Raw genomic sequence first — 18,759 nt, forward strand, 5'->3', positions numbered from 1 at the left:
TTGGTTGTCGATAAATTTGTTTAGTTTTAAATAAACATGTAATATACATTGATTACTACTAATTTATTCATAATTGTAACGAGTAAATCTTAAATATAATATAAGCAAAAAGAAAACAAAATTAATTATATTTTGCAGATAATTCATAAATGGATATTACGTTCTCAGTTTACAGATAAAAAATAGTAAACATTTATTAGAGTAATTTTGTTTTTATTTGAAATTTTATATAGAGAATAATTAATTTTGTACATTAGTATGTAGTTACAATAATTCTAATTATATCTTTTTTCATTATATTATATATACAATAACGTGGATATTGATTTAACGTTATATTATGAAACTTCAATATTTTTGAAAAAAAATATAGATACACAAAAAGGATATATACATTTCCATTCTTGAATGTACTAAAGAAATACATTTTTGATCTAAGGTTATTCTGATTTTAATAAATTTTAAATAATAATTAATCTATATATTTTTTTTTTTTTTTTTTCATTACTTTTTATTATATTTCTTATATATATATATACATAATTAAAAATAAAAAAAAAGTTGTATTGATGAAATTACAAAATTTTTATTTAGCAGTAATAGTATCATTTATATATAATAAAAAGTGTTTCTCTATGAAATTATATTAAAAAAAAAAAAATTAGTGTTCACTTACTTATATATATATTTTTATTCATAGATTAGTTATTCATTTTTATGTTTAGTTTCTAAGATATATAATGTTAAAATATAATGAATATGTTTAAAATGTAGTTAACGCAAAGGCTTTTAATAATATGAAAAGGGAAGGTTATACATAATATTTTTTTCTTTAGTTATTATTACTATTATTATATCATCATAACAATTAATATATTGTTGTCTACAAGTTTTTCTGAAAAGAAATGTTTATGCAATTAAATTTTTTTTAATAGTCACTCATCAAATCGTTAATATTCTCATTATATATGGAACAATCTATTCTCTATATTCTCTGTATTATATAGAATATAGAAAATACATTCTATATTAACTAAATATTTCCTTATATGATAAAAAAATGTATTTTTTTACTTTACATTGAAAAAGTTTAATAAAAAAATAATTTAATTACACGAATATATAAAAAAATATATTTTTTGTATATAATAATGAATTATAATAAAATCATTTTAATGAATATAACATTTTACTTAATAATATTAAGAAAACATTTTATAATATATATTTTTAATGTTATTTTACTTCGCTGTAAAAAATATTATAATTATATACAATATATTTTTTACAGAAAGGTAGTAAATATAGAAAAAATAATCAAATAAATTGTATATAATTTTTTATCATTAGAAGAATTTTATGTTTTTGTTATTATTTTTATTACTTAATACATTGAAATGCTGAAAATCTATATCATGGAAAAAAATATTAAATTATTATTTCTTAATATTTCAGCGTTTATATTTTTAACATGGTTATTCCATTTTAGCATTGATAATGTATGATAATACCATTTACTCATATATGTACAATTTATATTTTTGTTGTTATATTTTTATATATTCAGTTTTTTAACAAGAAACTATTTATTTTTTAAATAGCTAATATTTGATTTTTTCTTTTTCAGAGCACGCTTAACAAATTTTTAAAAGATAACTCTAATAATGATAGTAAATTAGATGGAAAACATTATCGATTATTAGTAATACATAAAGAAGAAAGTGATTCAAATATACTAGGGTTAAAACAAGACATGTCAAATAATAGAGTGAAAAAAAAAAAATATTTATCTAATAATGAAGGTGAAACCCCAGAAAAAAAGAAGCATTTATATAAAAGTTCATCAAAGAGTATAAAAGATCATAGGAATGCTATGAAAAATGAAGCTAATATATTTGAAACAAAAAAATATTCCAGTATTGGAAAAAAAATATTTAAAGAACTTGATTTTGAAGATTTTCTTAAACGCAACAAAATGATTAGTAATAAGGTTTACAAAAAAATAATGTACAAAAAGCTAGCATTGAGAATTGCTTTACCTTTATTATTGTTCTTGTTGTTATTAACTGTACTCATAACAGATTTTACATGGGGTTTGGCAGATGGAAGTAAAGGATTGTGGGGTGCATTAGGATTATCGAAAATTCTAAACGATTGGGCAAAATGTAATGATGATTGGTGGTTGAAGACAATGTTAGAATGGTTAAAAACAAATTCATCATGGTTTTGGAGGCATAATTCAATTTCAGGTGTAGGCACACATGGAAGTTGTACTGCAGAAGCAGTTAGTGAAGGTTGCATATTAGGACAGTTATTTGGTATTATAATATATGTCATACCTTTCATTATATTAGCTATCGCAGTTATATCAGGAATTATCTATTACCATAAAAAAGTTAAAAAATATGAAAAAATTAAATTCAGAAAAAGATAAAATGTATATTAAAGAATATTTTTTATTTTATAAAGTATTTAATATGAAGTTATAATTATAATATATTTAGTTACATATCTATTAGACTTCCTCATAATTGATTATATTTTATAAATATACATACAGATAAGTCGTTTTTTAGTAAACAACTGTACAGCATATAATCTCAATTTTTTTAAACTTGAATTTCTAATATTTTTGAATTTGCATTATAAAATATTGTTTGAGATTGAATAATTTTTATGGTTTAGTGTTTATTTTTATATATTTAAATAGGTCGCCTTTAAAAATAAGTATACACATATATGTGCGTTAAAGTGAATGTAAAATAGCACAATTTACATAATTTTACTAAAGTATTTTAATTTAATTTTTATTTAAAAATGATAGATTTCTGTTTATTATCCTGTTCTAATATGAATCTATTATTTTATCCTGTTGTGAAGAAAATTTATAATTACCATCATAATAGGAATAAATTTGTCTTGATTTGTATTTAACAAAAAGGAAGTGAATACATGTCGTATTTTTATATGTATATATATATTTCTTATATCTTTGAGAATGATTAATATTAATATTTATTCTATAAAATAAGAGTATGAGAAGAATTTTATTGAATATAACTACTGTAGAAATTTTTTGAATGTACATTTATTTCAATTTGCATTATATAACTTTGAAGTTAAAAATATATAATTATAATATATTATTATTAAATAATAATTATCGTATTCGTTTAAACAATTATATATTTTTTATATATCTAATACAGAATGAATAGTTAAAAACATTAATTGTACTGTTATGGTTCCTTATTGAAATTTTTATTCAATTTTGCATTAAAAGTATTGTATATATATATATATATATATATATATCTTAAAAATTTATAAATTAAGTACATATATTTTTCATTTTTTATATATCTAATGTATTGAATTAATGAAATAAAAGTAATAATATTTTAATGAATGATATATATAAATTCTTGATTTTGATTTTTCATAATATTATAATTTTTAAGAAAGTGAATATATACGCAAAAAGAAAAAGTAACGATAATTGTACAGAAAACAAATAAATAATTTCTAAAAAAATATAATAATGTGTACGTATTTTTTTACATTTATTTCCTATTTTTTATATTTCTAAATATATTAAGAAATGAGCTAACATTGTTTAAATGGTATATAATAATATACGTAATTTATATTATTTATTAGTAATTTATTGATATTAATAGTGATAACTTTTTAAATAAAATAAAGATAAAAAAAAAAAATATTTTTATAGATAATTTGTAGATATGTATCATTTACTTCCTAAGATAATTTATAATAAGATTTACTATAAAGGTTACTGTTTTTTTTTTTTTAACGTTATGTTATTAAAAAAGTTAAGGTTTCCCATAGTAGTTCTTGAAAATAATATCCTTTTATTAAATATTTTTTATTATATATTTAAATGTAAATAAAAATATAATACTAATAAGTCATTTAATTATATCTCTTATATAAACGTTAAAAAGTATTCTGTAGTCGAACAGAACGTGCCTATATTAATCCTTTTAAAAGTATACTTTGGAACTGGAGAAAATTATTCGAGTAGGCATATTTGTTTCTGAAAAGGGAGAATGAAAATTCTGATAATGGGAATTTTAATACAAAGTGCATATTATTATGTTAATATTAACTATTGATTTATTTTACTAAAATATTTTCTTCTATATATATAATATATATATATGTATATAGAATAATAATAATTCGATAATCCTTTTTTTTTGGTGAAGTTAGAAAGTATAATTGTATTCCTGCTTAGTTAAATTTCTAAAAAATATAGATGAAATGAGATATAAAATAGATAAATAATAAAGTTTATTAGGTCATTTTATTATACGTTTAGATACACAAGTATACTAAAGTAAGTAAGTTTTTAGTTATAATTTGTAGCATATTAATATGGGCTACATATCATTAGCTTTATATTAATCAGTATGTATTAGTAGGAAATTTGAGTGTTCAAAAAGTAAAATTATTTTAATAGATCTAATTTTTATAATTTATAGTTAATTAATTATGTTATATTTTTGAAAAAATATTATAATAGAATTGCCTCGTCCTATATTTTTCACCTGAATATAAATATTTAAAAATAAAAATTATTATATTACATAGAAGTGTAAAATAAAATAAAAATGAATTAAGAACATTCCTATAGGTTAAGTCAAAGATAAGTATTACAAAAATATTCTTTCGTATAAGGCATAATAACTATTTATATAAAAATAACTATATAAAAGAGAGTTATGATAATAAAATTTTTATATAATTAAAAAAACTTATTTTTTAGTAATTATTCATATTTTTTTATACTATTAGCTTTTCATATATTTTTATTTTTATTGTATACGTGAATTTGAGTATATAATAATAAAATTCCTCTTTACTAGAATCCCCAAAAGGGAGAATTAATAAAATATTTTGAATATGCATAACATTATAATCGAAAATGAATTAAACTATTCACCAAAAAAATAAAAGAATAAACCTCTTTTTGAGTTATCTTTATATTATGTTTTGAATTTTTTTGTGTTAATATTGTACTTTAAAATTTATATTTCTTGTTTTTTAATTGTTATTAATTATTTACATGTATATATATGGAGCGAAAATGCATTACAAGTGTGCATATATTCCTTAAAAGTTCTTTAGTTCATATATTAACATTTCCCTCTTATCTCACTTTTTTAATTCTCTCATTAACTACCCTTTTGTGCTTTTCTTTCTTTTTTGTAATTAATTTATGAAAAATCAAGATCAAAAAATAAGAAATTATTAAATTCGAATGGAATTACTATTTGAGCGAGTTTTAAAAAATATGAAAATGTAATATTGCATTTTACAGATGTGGAAAAGTGACTGAATTAACAATATAACATTCAACTGATATAATAGTTGTGATATGTGTAATTAAAATTATAAAAATTATTTTATTTTCAGTACTTAGAGTATCATTTTTGATTGTATCCATAAGTATTAATAGGAGAATACATGAACGAACTTTAATAAATATACAATATGAGAATTGAGGAAATTAACTTTATATATATATGTAAAAATTATCAATATTATGGTTATGAAGAATACTTTTTCTTATGAATTACCTGTACCTCTATCAAGAAGACTTACTGGTCTTGAAAGAAAGTTATAATAATAAAGAAGAGAATGGAAAAGAAGGAATATATTATCTAACAAGTTCATGCAAAATTAATTCCTACAAAATAAAAAAAGTAAAATAACATAAAATTTAATTAATATTTATATAAAGTATATGTGTATAACTCTAAATTTGAAGACATTAATTTTTTTTTCTACCTTTTTTCTAAGTTCAGACACCGATTACAAAAATATTTTTATAAAAAACGAAGATAGATGTATATATAAATGTTTTATGAAAAAGAAACACATAATAAAGGGAAGTTTAACTGTTTGCAAAATTTTTTTAAGTGCTTATTGCATCTCTTAATTGATACATAAAACCTAAAACCCACTAAATAAGGAAGTAATTATCTACTTTCATGTGTATTGGATGTATTAAAGTTGAAAACAATTGTTTTCCAAGAATATATGTGTGCCATCCATGCTGCTATGATATGTATATATACATGTGCATATGAACATGCATGTATATGTGTAAAGAAGTATAGGTGCATGGGTATGAGTACATATATATACTTACGTAATATATGTATACATTTATATATTTCAATACATGTTCTTTCCTATATTTCAAAAAATGCATTTTTATTTTATAATTTGGAAAAATGAATTGAATTAGTTAACTATATTATTAAAATGAATGATGTAAGCGTGTTTTTGTATATAAATAAAGGTCACATAATAGTAATAGTAACAAATAAAACATATATGATGTATCTTTTACAGACTGCTTTATGTGTTTCATTTTACGAAATAATTACGGCATTTCCTTTTTTTGGCTGAACTTCATATATATAAATATTTTTATATTGTAACCATTATATGTGACGCGAATAAAGAAATCCATAGAAAGGATTCTTTTGTACAGACACTAATGCTCATTTAATATGTTTAAAGCAAAATAAATGGAATAAGGTATTTGTTATAGGAATACAATATTACGTCATTAACTGAAATAACTTAAGGACACAAATGAGTTCATATATATGCACGTTAATAAAATATCATTATCCACGTTTAGATGCTTATGTATGCATATTATGGCCATGCATGCATATATGTTTTTTTACACTCTTCTTTCATGTATGTATTAGATCATTTATATTGAAAAGTAATAAACAAAAAACGTGGGCACATATACATATGTGCAAACTTTTGCATAATGGAAATTTATTTATATAGTGTTACCAACTTATTTTTTTCTGTTATAGATATGAAACATTTAGAATAAGTTCATGCATATAAAAGAGAATGAAAAAAATGATAAAATTCAAATAAATTACAGGAGAGATAAACAACAATGAGTGAAGTTCCTTAAAGGAGTTACTTATCTTACGTGTGTGAATACGGAAAAGAGATAAAAAGTAATATACATTGCGCGTTACCTGAAAAGTGATCTGTTTAAATTAATTATAAAGAAAATTCGTTTATATGTATCCTATTTTATATTAGGTCAATATTGTTAACGTACTTATGATTGCCTCAATTAAAGATCCTTATATAGAGATTAATTAAAACATTCATCGTAAGCATGGAGAAAGCAAAAAAAAAAAAATACAAAAAATAACGAAGGAGTAAAGGTATAAGCGAAAACCACGAAATTATTAGTTCGTTGTAGTAAGAAAACACTTCATGCATGCAAATAAGTGTACATATGCTTGAACTGTACTTATATGTTGGTGCATGTGTTCATAATTTTCACCATAGTTAAACAAGTATATAAAGAAACATGTAAATGTAATAATAAATAAAATGCACAAGGAAATTACATATGGAAGCTTGCATGTAATGTAAGAACACATTTGGAACATAATAAAAGAAAAAAATTATACTTAAAATTTTTTTTTTTTTTTTTTTAAAAGTATTATATTAAATATATGTAAGTAGACTTATTTGTAATATAAAAGTGTTAAAAATGGGAAGAATAAACAAATATAGATAAGGTTCTAAAGTAAATTGAAATACATGAATTTAAAATTCATTACGATCCGAAATTAAGAAATAATTTTAACATATATATGTTTGTGAGGATCTTCTTCAATAGACATCATTGTAGTAATAGCAGTATAGAAAAGATTGAGTAGTCCTATAATAAGGTGATCGTAAAAAAATTAGTTAATTAAACATTAGGAAAAAATCATTTCACTCAAAAATGAATAGCACACATTAATTAATTTTTAGACAAAATATTAAATTAAAAGAGCTCATAAGCCTTATTATTACAACACTAAGTAAATGTTATGTTAAAAGAAACCTAATTTATGATAACAAAAGTTATATTTATTCGATATGATTATTGGAAATGATATCATATCTACAGTAATCAAAAAAATATTAAGGGAATAATATAAATATATATATATTAATTAATAGATATACATAGATAAAAAAAATATATTTAATAATATTATTTACCTATGTTACGTGCGTTCACTCAAGACATAATTAAATATTTCAAGGAAAGTGAAAATTTAATATAGTTCATTCTTTTATTTTACTGGATATGAATGATTAATTAATTTAAATTTGTGTTAATATTTTTAATAAGTACAACATGCATAAGTAAATATAGCAAAAAATTAATGCTCTAAAAATTTCCAACTCGATTAATTACATGGAATTTTACAAAATAATAAATGGATAAGAGTTTATATCTTTATATAATATTTATTATTATGGATTCATAATATTAAGTAGTATTATTTTATAAGAATCATCTCTTATACATTTTTATATTACAGGAAATTTGTAAATATTGAGAGAGTAAGGAGTATTCATATAAGAGAATTATTTAAAAATCTCTAATGAAGAAACTTTATAAATATATTTATAAAAATATATATAAATATGTATACAAGTATATTAAAACACGAAAAAAAAAAATTAATATCTTATTTTTGTGAAATACTGCAAAATATTATGTGCTATGCATCATATTAAAAATTTCAACATTTTACCTATTTTTTTTAATTATATAAAAGCTATCATTTAATTTATCATTTGGGGTCATATTTATACATAATTTAATAAAAAATAAATACATAATTATCTGCACCATAAAGTTTTTTAAAAGAAATATAATGCATTAAGTACTTTCGTAAATGGCAATATATGTTATTTTATGATTTATCTTTTATAATTTCTTATCTATATAATTATATGTTCTAAATATGTTAATTTAAAATGTTTTCCTTATTGTAATTTGTTTTTTTTTAATTATCATATTTACTAAAAATGTTTTTTTTTTCTAAATTTACTTTTTTATTCTTTTATTATAATAAGTATTTTTATAGAACTTATAAATTTATATTTTTTCAAAAAAAAAAAAAAATAAGTATTTCTTGATTATCAAATTTATTTAATTTTATTTTAGTTATAATAATAAAATACTTTATTTTAAATTATATAAAAACTTTAGCATTACATATGTAATAATAAGTTACGAAATTACAAAAGCGTTAAATTGGATAGTAATTTTTGAAACATTATTAATAATTATATGAATTCAGTCATAGAATGATATTTATAAGTTACTGTACAAATGATGTACGTATCATAGGTATATGTATATGTTAAATTATAATATATAGTGTAAAAATTGTATTTTACATTTATTAATTTGTTTCCTTTGTTCTATGAATTCTAATACATTGTATGCATTAATTTTTGTTTGTTTAATTATATAATAATTTTTAAAAGTTATAAAATGTACAACAGATTAAACATATTATTAGAAAGCTCAGAACAAAATATTAATAATGACATTCATAATATATTCTAATGTGCCCATTCTCATTATATATGTTTCTTTTATTCTAACAAAATAAAATATTTATTCACCAAAAATCTACTTTATATTGTTTGTTCACCGATAGGAATACATATCAACAATTTAGAATTGTTCTGTATGAATATTATAATATATATTTCTTGAGAATTTATTAATAATATTATTTTTATCAATAATTATATTATTGTATATTGCTTATTTTGTAAATATCTATATGAAAATATTTGCAAGAATATTTTTAAAATTTTCTCTTGTTTGTTATACATTATTTTTGTATTTTATTAATGTTATTTAGTACTTAAAAAAAAAAAACAAGAAAAAAGAATTAAATAGGAATGCAAATAAATATACCCTTTTGTTACTACGTTGTGAATATACATTGAATTTTGCACCTAATTAGATATATTATAAAATTAAATAGAACCAAAATCAATAAAATAGTTAAATATTTTATTTAACATAAAAGTATTCCTTTTTTCCTTTTTACATGTATATGTTCTCATTTCAACAACTAGTTATAATGACATTGCAAAAGATTTTATTTTTATTTTTTGATGCTTCATGTTATATATAGATATATATAGATATATATATATATAAAAGAATTTTGTTTCATGCGTAGGTAAATTTATTAAATTATTAATTATAAAAATATTTTCTTTTGGTTTTAATGTATATATGATAAATCTTTAGACAATTGGTTGAGTGATGATAAAGAATTAGATTGAATAGTAGATATATTAATATCGTAAAATGAGAAGATAATAAATAATATGTAACTAATTATAATAAATTTGGAAATGGATATGTTAATTCATGCAACGAAAATGATAATATTGTATAAGAATATTATGGAAAACATTAGTTTAAGAATAAAAATAATTCAAGATATTATGTGAAAAAATTGTTGAGAAATATATGGTTTTTATATATAAACCATTTGCCATCATATATAATCTTCTCAAAAAACTATTATATATGGGAATTATACTTATATATAAATTCATAGAATTTGCCAACCCTCTTCAGAGAAAAAGTTTAAAATATTCAACACATATCAGTATAGCTTTAACATTTCCTCTACCAGTATTAATTTTTCTAATAGGATTTTAGTTATTTTATATAGGTATTTATCGTATATAACTAATGTTTAATAGTGATTCTGAAGCATTAAAAAATTTGATTACTTATAATGGAGATATATTTGTATCCTAATTTATTTTAAGTATTTGAATAGGTATATATAAATTTATATAATACAAAAATATGTAATTTAAATATAAGAAAATAAAGTCAAAGTTTAATTATAATAAATATGTTACTTCGGGGGAATATATATTTCCTGTAATCATTGTGTATGTACTAAAAGATTAATGAAGTTATATGTTAAAAAAGTCCATTATAAAAATATAAAATTTATTATTCCATATAGATAATATAAAAATATATGCTGTTACACAAAAATAAAAAAATAAAATAAATATATGTTGAATATTAATAAGAGTTTTCTCGTTTCTATGTTTTTTTTATCTCTTAGTGTACACTTGTGAGTCAATTTAGTACTCTCACAAAGCATAAACATTTATATGATATTCCATTAAAAATTGAAATTGTTTTTTCGAATATGTGGAATTAAGCGTGTATTTATAAGCAAAAATTATATATGTTAAATTTTTATGCAAATATGTATTACGATAAATAAGTTCTTATTTAATTAATATATAAAATTACAATTTCTACAATTCAACTTGAGGAAATTTATTTTTTCGAAAATTAAGGGTTTCATTCAATTTTTATGTAGTAAGTAATATTTTGGAATATCATTTAAAACAATTTATTATATATTATTTTAAATTTAAATATATAGTGCTATTCTTTGTTTAATGTAACCAATTCCATATAATTTTTTTTTTTTCATATGCATTTTTTTTTAAATTTATGTATATCAAATAATATTTTAATAAAATTTATTTTGAAAAATAAAGCGTTAAGAGCTTATTTAATATAACAGTATATTTATTATATATAGTTTAACTATGACATCATAAATATACACTGTTATATTTTCACATATAACACTGAACTATTTGTGACACATAAACAATTTTAGATTTTGTGAATCATTATAATTAGAAGAATAGTTAAAAATTTATTTATAAATTTAATAGTTAACTAACATAGTTGCTAGACATAAATATGTTATATAAACATCACTTAGATATCTGTAGTAAAATGAAATTTATTTTTTTTTTTACCATATTAAGCGAGTGTATTTTTTGAACAAATGTTAGATAATTTTTATTTAATACTGTACAACAAATATTAATGTTAATATGCCATAAACTTTAACTACATAGTTAAAATGAATAATATATGTTTAATGAAATTTAATCAGCCATTAAATAAAATTAAAATAATTTTTTTTTGGATTAATATATTTCTGCGATGATATCATTGTATATAGATAACAATTTATACATTTGTATTACTTTCAATTTTTGCTATATAAATGTTTTGTCTCAAAAGCAATAGGAACTTATCTACAGAAACATCAGTGGTTTATATTAGTAATCAATTATTATTTTGAAATTTGTAATCTTTCACTTTATGATATAATATTTAAGAGAATATCCACATTATATATTTAGGTTAGTTCAAATTAACGATATTATGCTTTTATTATAAGTACTACTATACACTAATTAAAAAATTACTTTATTATTTATAAATTGCATAATTTAATAATAATAAATTACATGGTTTTTGATGAAAATTATTTATGAATTTTTTCTACTAGAGTAATCATATCTCTTAAAAACCTCGCTTCTTTAAATTCTAGATAAACCCAAATTAACGTTAGTATTTGATTTATTTATAACATCATAGTAAATTTGAAAGTATATTTCTTATTCCATAAAACATATATTATATTTTATATTTTTCAAAAATAATTCTGTACCTATATATATTTAGATTAATATTTTGAAATATCTACAAAAAAATATTGAAAAACATGTTAATAAAAATTTTAATATGTTCTTTAATTGTTTTTTTTTTTCTATAAATATTAAAAGGTATTCTATTTTTTAAAAATAATATTTTTTACTGTATGTAAGTAATGTATACGCACAGATGTTATGGTGTGAGCTTTAGAACACCGGAATGATGCATTCAAATTTTGTTAGTAATATTTTAATTTATAGTTGGTATATATGCAGTAAATTATGAATAAATATGCTACGATGTTTTACTGATGAAAAGTTAAATATAAATACTAATTTTAATTAAACGTGCTCAATTGTTTAATTAATTATTTTTTTTTAAAAATACTTAAATATATATTGTATAACTCGATAACATAATACGATATGCGTTTTTATTGTTGATAATATGAAATAATACATTCATGTAACAAGGTAATTTTGATTTTTTTAAAAATAATAAGAGAAATAGTTTATAGATATGTTCCTTTTTTTTATTATTCCATTTTTATTAAACATTTATATATAAGTAAAAACAAAAAAAGATTAAGTCGTTAATTCTGAATGTTTTTCTTGTAGAAGAAATAGTATAAATTACAAATAAATGAAAAATTAAAGCTTTAAGAATCTATATTACAAAAATTAAAAATATATATTTTTTCATATATTAGATAATACCATATATATTTTATTTTTAAATAAGATATAGAAAATAACAGAATACATATGTTTAATAGTAACTAATACCATTGCTATAGTTAATTCAGCACAATAAATTATAAAAAATATTGTTACTTTCATTTAACTTTACTATTATTTTAATGTATTAATAAATGATATTTTAAAAAATAACCCTCATTGAAAAATAAAATTTTTTACAATATACAAATTATTAATGTAAAATATCTTTAATAATATCAATTACTGTGTTAATATATTTGCAAATACATTCTATATATTCAATAATATCTATATTCTATATATTCTATACATTCTGTATTCTACATAAATTTAATACGTGTAAATACTAAGAAGTCATATTTCATTTTAAGTTTTGAACGTTTTAATACAAAAATTATTAAATTAGTCTAATATATTAAAAATCGTTTTATGTATTTTGAATATTTTTGAAAGGAGCAAAATATTTTATTTTTAAATTACTTTCTTACATTAACATAAAATTAGGTAAAATTATTTTTATATATTTTAAATCTTACCTTTTATTGTGTTTGTCGTAAAAAGAATGTATAGTTATATATATATTATTTACAAAATATTAATAAAAAAGATTTATTAAAATACAAGTATAATCCTTTGTCATCAAAAGATTATTCTATTACGGTTAATTTATACTATACTGAATATATTATAGTATTAAATATATATAATATGGAAAAAAAAACTAAGTCACTCTTATTTATTATAATTGCTGCATTTATCGTTTTAAATTGGGCATGCCATTTTAACAATGATGTAATATAATTATATTATTTAAGAAAATTTTTACTATGAATAGTCTCAGTGATTTATTTTTATTAATACTGTATTTTATAATGATATTATACATGATTTAGTAATAAATATTTACTTTTTTTTTAGTGTATGTTTAACAAATATATAGATGAAAACTGCGAATATGCTAGAAAATTAGATTCAATAACTTATAGATTACTGGCAAAATATAAAAAGAATAATGATTCTTATGTTTTATGTTTAAAAGGAGATTTACCAAATAATATAGTAAACGAGAAAAGAGATGTAACCTATAATGAAAGTGTTGTAGCAAAAAACAAGCAAATATGTAGAAATGCGTTGAATAATTCTAGAGGACATAAACCAGATAAGAGAGGTAAATATTGTGTATTTGAAACAAAAAGATATTCTCATATGGAAAAAAAAATATTCAAGGAACTCGATTACATGGATTTTCTTCAAAACAGCAGGACAATTAGTGATAAAACATATAAAAAAATAATATTCAAAAAATTTGCATTACGGCTTGTTTTACCTGTAATGTTGTTCTTGTTGTTATCATTATCTTTAGATTTTTATGGTGGTTATGGCTTAAGAGGGGGGTTATTTAAAATATTAAATTTGTACGCTGGAAGTTTATGGTACAATTCTTTTCATAATTGGTTGAAATCATCTTTTTTAAGTTCGTTTACCGAATCTATGGGAAAAGTAAAAAATACATGGGTGAAGACTGTATTAAAAGAAGGACAGCAGAAGGTGTTAAAAGATGGAAGTGATTATGTATTTGGTTTTATTAGCTTCCTAATATACTTCTCAGCGTTCTTTATTTTAGGTTTCACAATTATATCAGGAGTGTTTTATTATCATAAGAAGGTTAAGAAATATGAAAAAATTAAGTTTAGGAAAAGGTAAAACAAGTAGTAAAATATACGTTTCTTTCTGTAAAGAATATTTTAGTAAAAAATAGCAAACATAATATCATTAGTTAAGTACTTATTTATCATATAGATATCTGCTTAAATATTACAAATGCCCCTACTCTCACATGTCTTTTTTGTGCAAAATAGTTAAAAAATATGTTCTCTCTCTTTTTATGAATTTGAATTATTTCATGTTTTTAAATGTTGAATTTTATGTATTTTTCAAACTTAGTTAAATAATATGATTGAATATATTTTTTTATATAAGTACATTACTATGAAAAATATAAGATTTGAGTAATAATAAGAATAAGATAAAACAATTCATATAATTTAATATAAGTCTTGTGTTAATTTGTATTTAAACCATTAGTGATACTTTATATTATTTTTCATATTCCTCTGTAATATTATTATTTTTTGGTACAATTAAAAATATCTACTATACTTTTTATTTTGAAAAATTATATATCTTGTTATATATTTTATAATACCATATTAATATTTTTTTTTTCATGGATATATATATATATTATTTTTTTTTTTTTCCTTAAAATAAACTGTAAAAGTTACATTTTTATATATGAAAGTTCCTATTTAACAGAAAAATATTTTAATACGAAATGAAGAATTATCTAAGAGTGAATTAAATAAAGAATCAAATTTTGTATGCAAGAATTAATATATGCGTTTTTTTATTAGTATACTATATATTAAAATAAAAACATGGAAAAGGCATATGTACGTAAAACGATTATAATTTAAAAATAATTTATAAATAAGTTAAGTTTTTATGTAAATGCACTATTCCGTTATCGTCAAGTATAAATTATAAAGAAAAAATTAAAATGACACAATATTTTTTCCCACAACATGTATAAATGCTCGTAAACTTATACAAACTACGAACACAGAGTTATAGAATACTTTTAATCAAGTAGAAAGATAACTGTTAATAAAGAAACAGATATAAATCTAAATTATAATATAAGAAAAATGACATGAATGAAATCATAAAATTTTATTCATCTAGAATAATAAATTAGATATATATTATTACGTAAATATATTAATGTTCAATTTCTAACAGAATAAATTAAACAATGTAACATTTTTATAATAAGTACGTTAATGTATTACAAATTATTCAAGAATTATACACTTAATTTCTTCTCGATAAATATTAAAAACTTTTTATTATGTCTTAGACAAAAATTTTAAAAGAATGGTAATAAATTTCTATATATGGAATAACACTGAAAAAATATATTAAGAATATAATATATGAATGTAAATGATATATTTAAAAAAATGAAGAAATAAAAATTATTTTAAATATACACTTAAATGTACAAATCATTGCAAGATTAATACGAATACATATAAAACAATTCATGATATAGTAATTTAATAAGTAGAAAATTGAATATATTATAAAAATGGGAACTATTTATACATAATACTTTAATTTTACAAAAATGTGGAAAATTTAGAAAAATATATATGCGCAATTAATAATATATACGCCAAATATATGTTTGATAACAATGAACTTATCTAACAATAATAAATTCTTTATATAAGCAAACATTTAGAATTATTTTATTGTATATATGTATTTTTGTTTTTTTTAATCATTATATATGTTTTATTTAAAACTACTAAAATGCATTTACATATATTTTATATAGAAAAAATTAATGTGAGTAAAAATGTGAAAGAATCAAATTACAGAAACAAAAAAGTGTAATTAAATAAAAAAATTTATAAGAATCAATAAAACACTATAAAAAATTTTAAATAATAAAAGCGAAATAATATTATTCTTTGTAAATTAATTTTTAATAATATATAGAATTTTAAATTTAATTATTTTTACTTTTTTAAACTTTCTTAATTATTTCCATAAAAGTGTAATATCTTAGGTGAAAAATAAAATAATTTAATAATATATTATTACAATAATGTTGTGTAAACATAATATTTTTATAATTACCAAATATTCAGTTATAATACAAAATGAACAGAAATATCTGAACTCACCATATTTTTTTTTCTAAAACCTTTTTTATCAAAATTATATTTATTTAAGTACATTGTTTTATTAATGTTCTAAATAATGTTCTTGACATTATGTATTAGTAAAAGAATAAATAAAAAATAATATCTTATTTTTAAAATTGTGAACATAAAAATTACTATATTATATATATAAGTATATAATTTCGTCATTCTTCTTATTTGTTATACATATATTACACCCATATATTATTCTTATTTGTAAATACATATTATCTTTAGTATATTAAAATTAACACAATTGAATATAATATTTCTATGCTAGTTTACTTTTAATATACTTTTTTTTTTTATTATGTTCTATTATATTAATATTTCTTGTAAATATATTTATTTTTAAATAAAAAAATTAATTAAATTTATATATTTAAACATTTCATTTAGAAATAGTTGGTATTATTTTAATTTAACTGAAGATAATATTTTTAAATACTAGATAATGAATAAAATATATATCTTTATTTCACTTAACAATAAGTGTCTTAATAGATTAGATAATATGATATAACTTGTTATTTTTAAATATAATATATGCAATAAAAAAAACTCATATGAGCAAGTATTAACTAATGGGCGTGTTATATATAATTTGATAAAAAGCCTTATACATAACATTACTTTTTTTATTTATTAGTACCATTATAGATATTATAATTATTATTTTATAATAATTAATAAGTTCGAAGAAATTTACAACAAATTATTTTATAATATGATGATTATAAAATTAAAAATATAAGATAAAATCTTTAGAATGATCATTTATTATTTTAATATGTAGAGAAATATAATATATATATATTCTATATATTCTATATATTCCCTTCTACATATAAATCCACTATATCAATGAAATAATATATAACATATTTTTTTTATTAGCAAATTCTTAAAAATATAATAAAAAAAAAATTTAATTAGTGTATTACATTAAGTAATTATATATTTTGAAAGTTTATGAATGAATTAATGTTATTTCATTTTATTGTACCTTAGTTACTTTTCCGATTAATATTAAGATAAAACTGTGTTTTATATTTTTAAAGATATATTTCATTGTTCTTGTGAAAAGAAATACATTTATATATATTTAATTAAGTATTTACGAAGCAATTATAAAGTTAAATTTTAAAAATATATTTTCCATATTATCATTAGAAATACATTTTTTACGAATAATTTTTTTGCCTATTGAATATATTAGACTATTGTATAACTATATAATGTATTATAAAAATTTGTTACTCTTATTTATTAAAATTGATGCATTTATCCTTTTGTCTTGGATATTCCTTTTTAACCATAATGTTATATAATACTTTTATATAAGAATATTTATTCATATTTTACGTATTTTGTTTTTATTAATACTGTTTCTTTGCATGAATTATATATTTCTTACATAATAAATATTTACGTTATTATTTTTTTTTCTTTAGAACATGTTTAACAAATCTTTGAGTAAGGATAGCAATTCTTTGGAAAAATTAGATAAAAGAAGTTGTAGATTATTGGCAAAATATAATAATGATAAGGATTCAAATGTTTTAGTTTTAAAAGATTTACCATATAAGGGAGAACACGAAAAAATAATTATAACTAATAATAAAAGAAGAAATAAAGAAAAAAATAAACAATCAATCAAAAGTTTATTAAATAAGGCACAATACTATACAGAAGTTATAGATTATAATAATGGAATGTTTGACGGAAAACATTTCCATTTTCAAAAGAAATGGGTAAAAAAAAAAGATTATGATACTTATCTTGAAAAAAATAGGAGAATTCGCGATATAGCTTTAAAAAAAATGAAATTTAAAAATTATGGATATATAGTTGCTATTTTTTTTTTTTTTTT

The 18,759-nt window shown here is 18.9% G+C and overlaps 3 protein-coding genes across 3 annotated transcripts; all 3 read left to right on the plus strand.

Annotated features, from left to right (window-relative positions):
* Window positions 1–1,415: 1,415 nt before the first annotated feature.
* On the plus strand, window positions 1,416–2,434 carry MKS88_000245 (fam-l protein; the record flags this gene model as incomplete). Its single annotated transcript, XM_067219303.1, has 2 exons — window positions 1,416–1,499; window positions 1,628–2,434. 2 exons carry the CDS (start codon window positions 1,416–1,418, stop codon window positions 2,432–2,434), a joined length of 891 nt encoding a protein of 296 aa, XP_067070364.1.
* Window positions 2,435–13,818: 11,384 nt separating this feature from the next.
* MKS88_000246 (uncharacterized protein) lies at window positions 13,819–14,814 on the plus strand (the record flags this gene model as incomplete). Its single annotated transcript, XM_067219304.1, has 2 exons — window positions 13,819–13,902; window positions 14,029–14,814. The coding sequence occupies 2 exons, from the start codon at window positions 13,819–13,821 to the stop codon at window positions 14,812–14,814; spliced, it is 870 nt and encodes a 289-aa protein (XP_067070365.1).
* A 3,310-nt stretch (window positions 14,815–18,124) lies between these two features.
* On the plus strand, window positions 18,125–18,759 carry MKS88_000247 (fam-m protein; the record flags this gene model as incomplete). Its single annotated transcript, XM_067219305.1, has 2 exons — window positions 18,125–18,208; window positions 18,341–18,640. Coding segments are annotated over 2 exons (384 nt in total), but the record flags the coding sequence as incomplete, so codon positions are not given.

This window comes from Plasmodium brasilianum, assembly GCF_023973825.1.
Source record: "Plasmodium brasilianum strain Bolivian I chromosome Unknown PB_00_09, whole genome shotgun sequence".
NCBI lineage: Eukaryota > Apicomplexa > Aconoidasida > Haemosporida > Plasmodiidae > Plasmodium > Plasmodium brasilianum.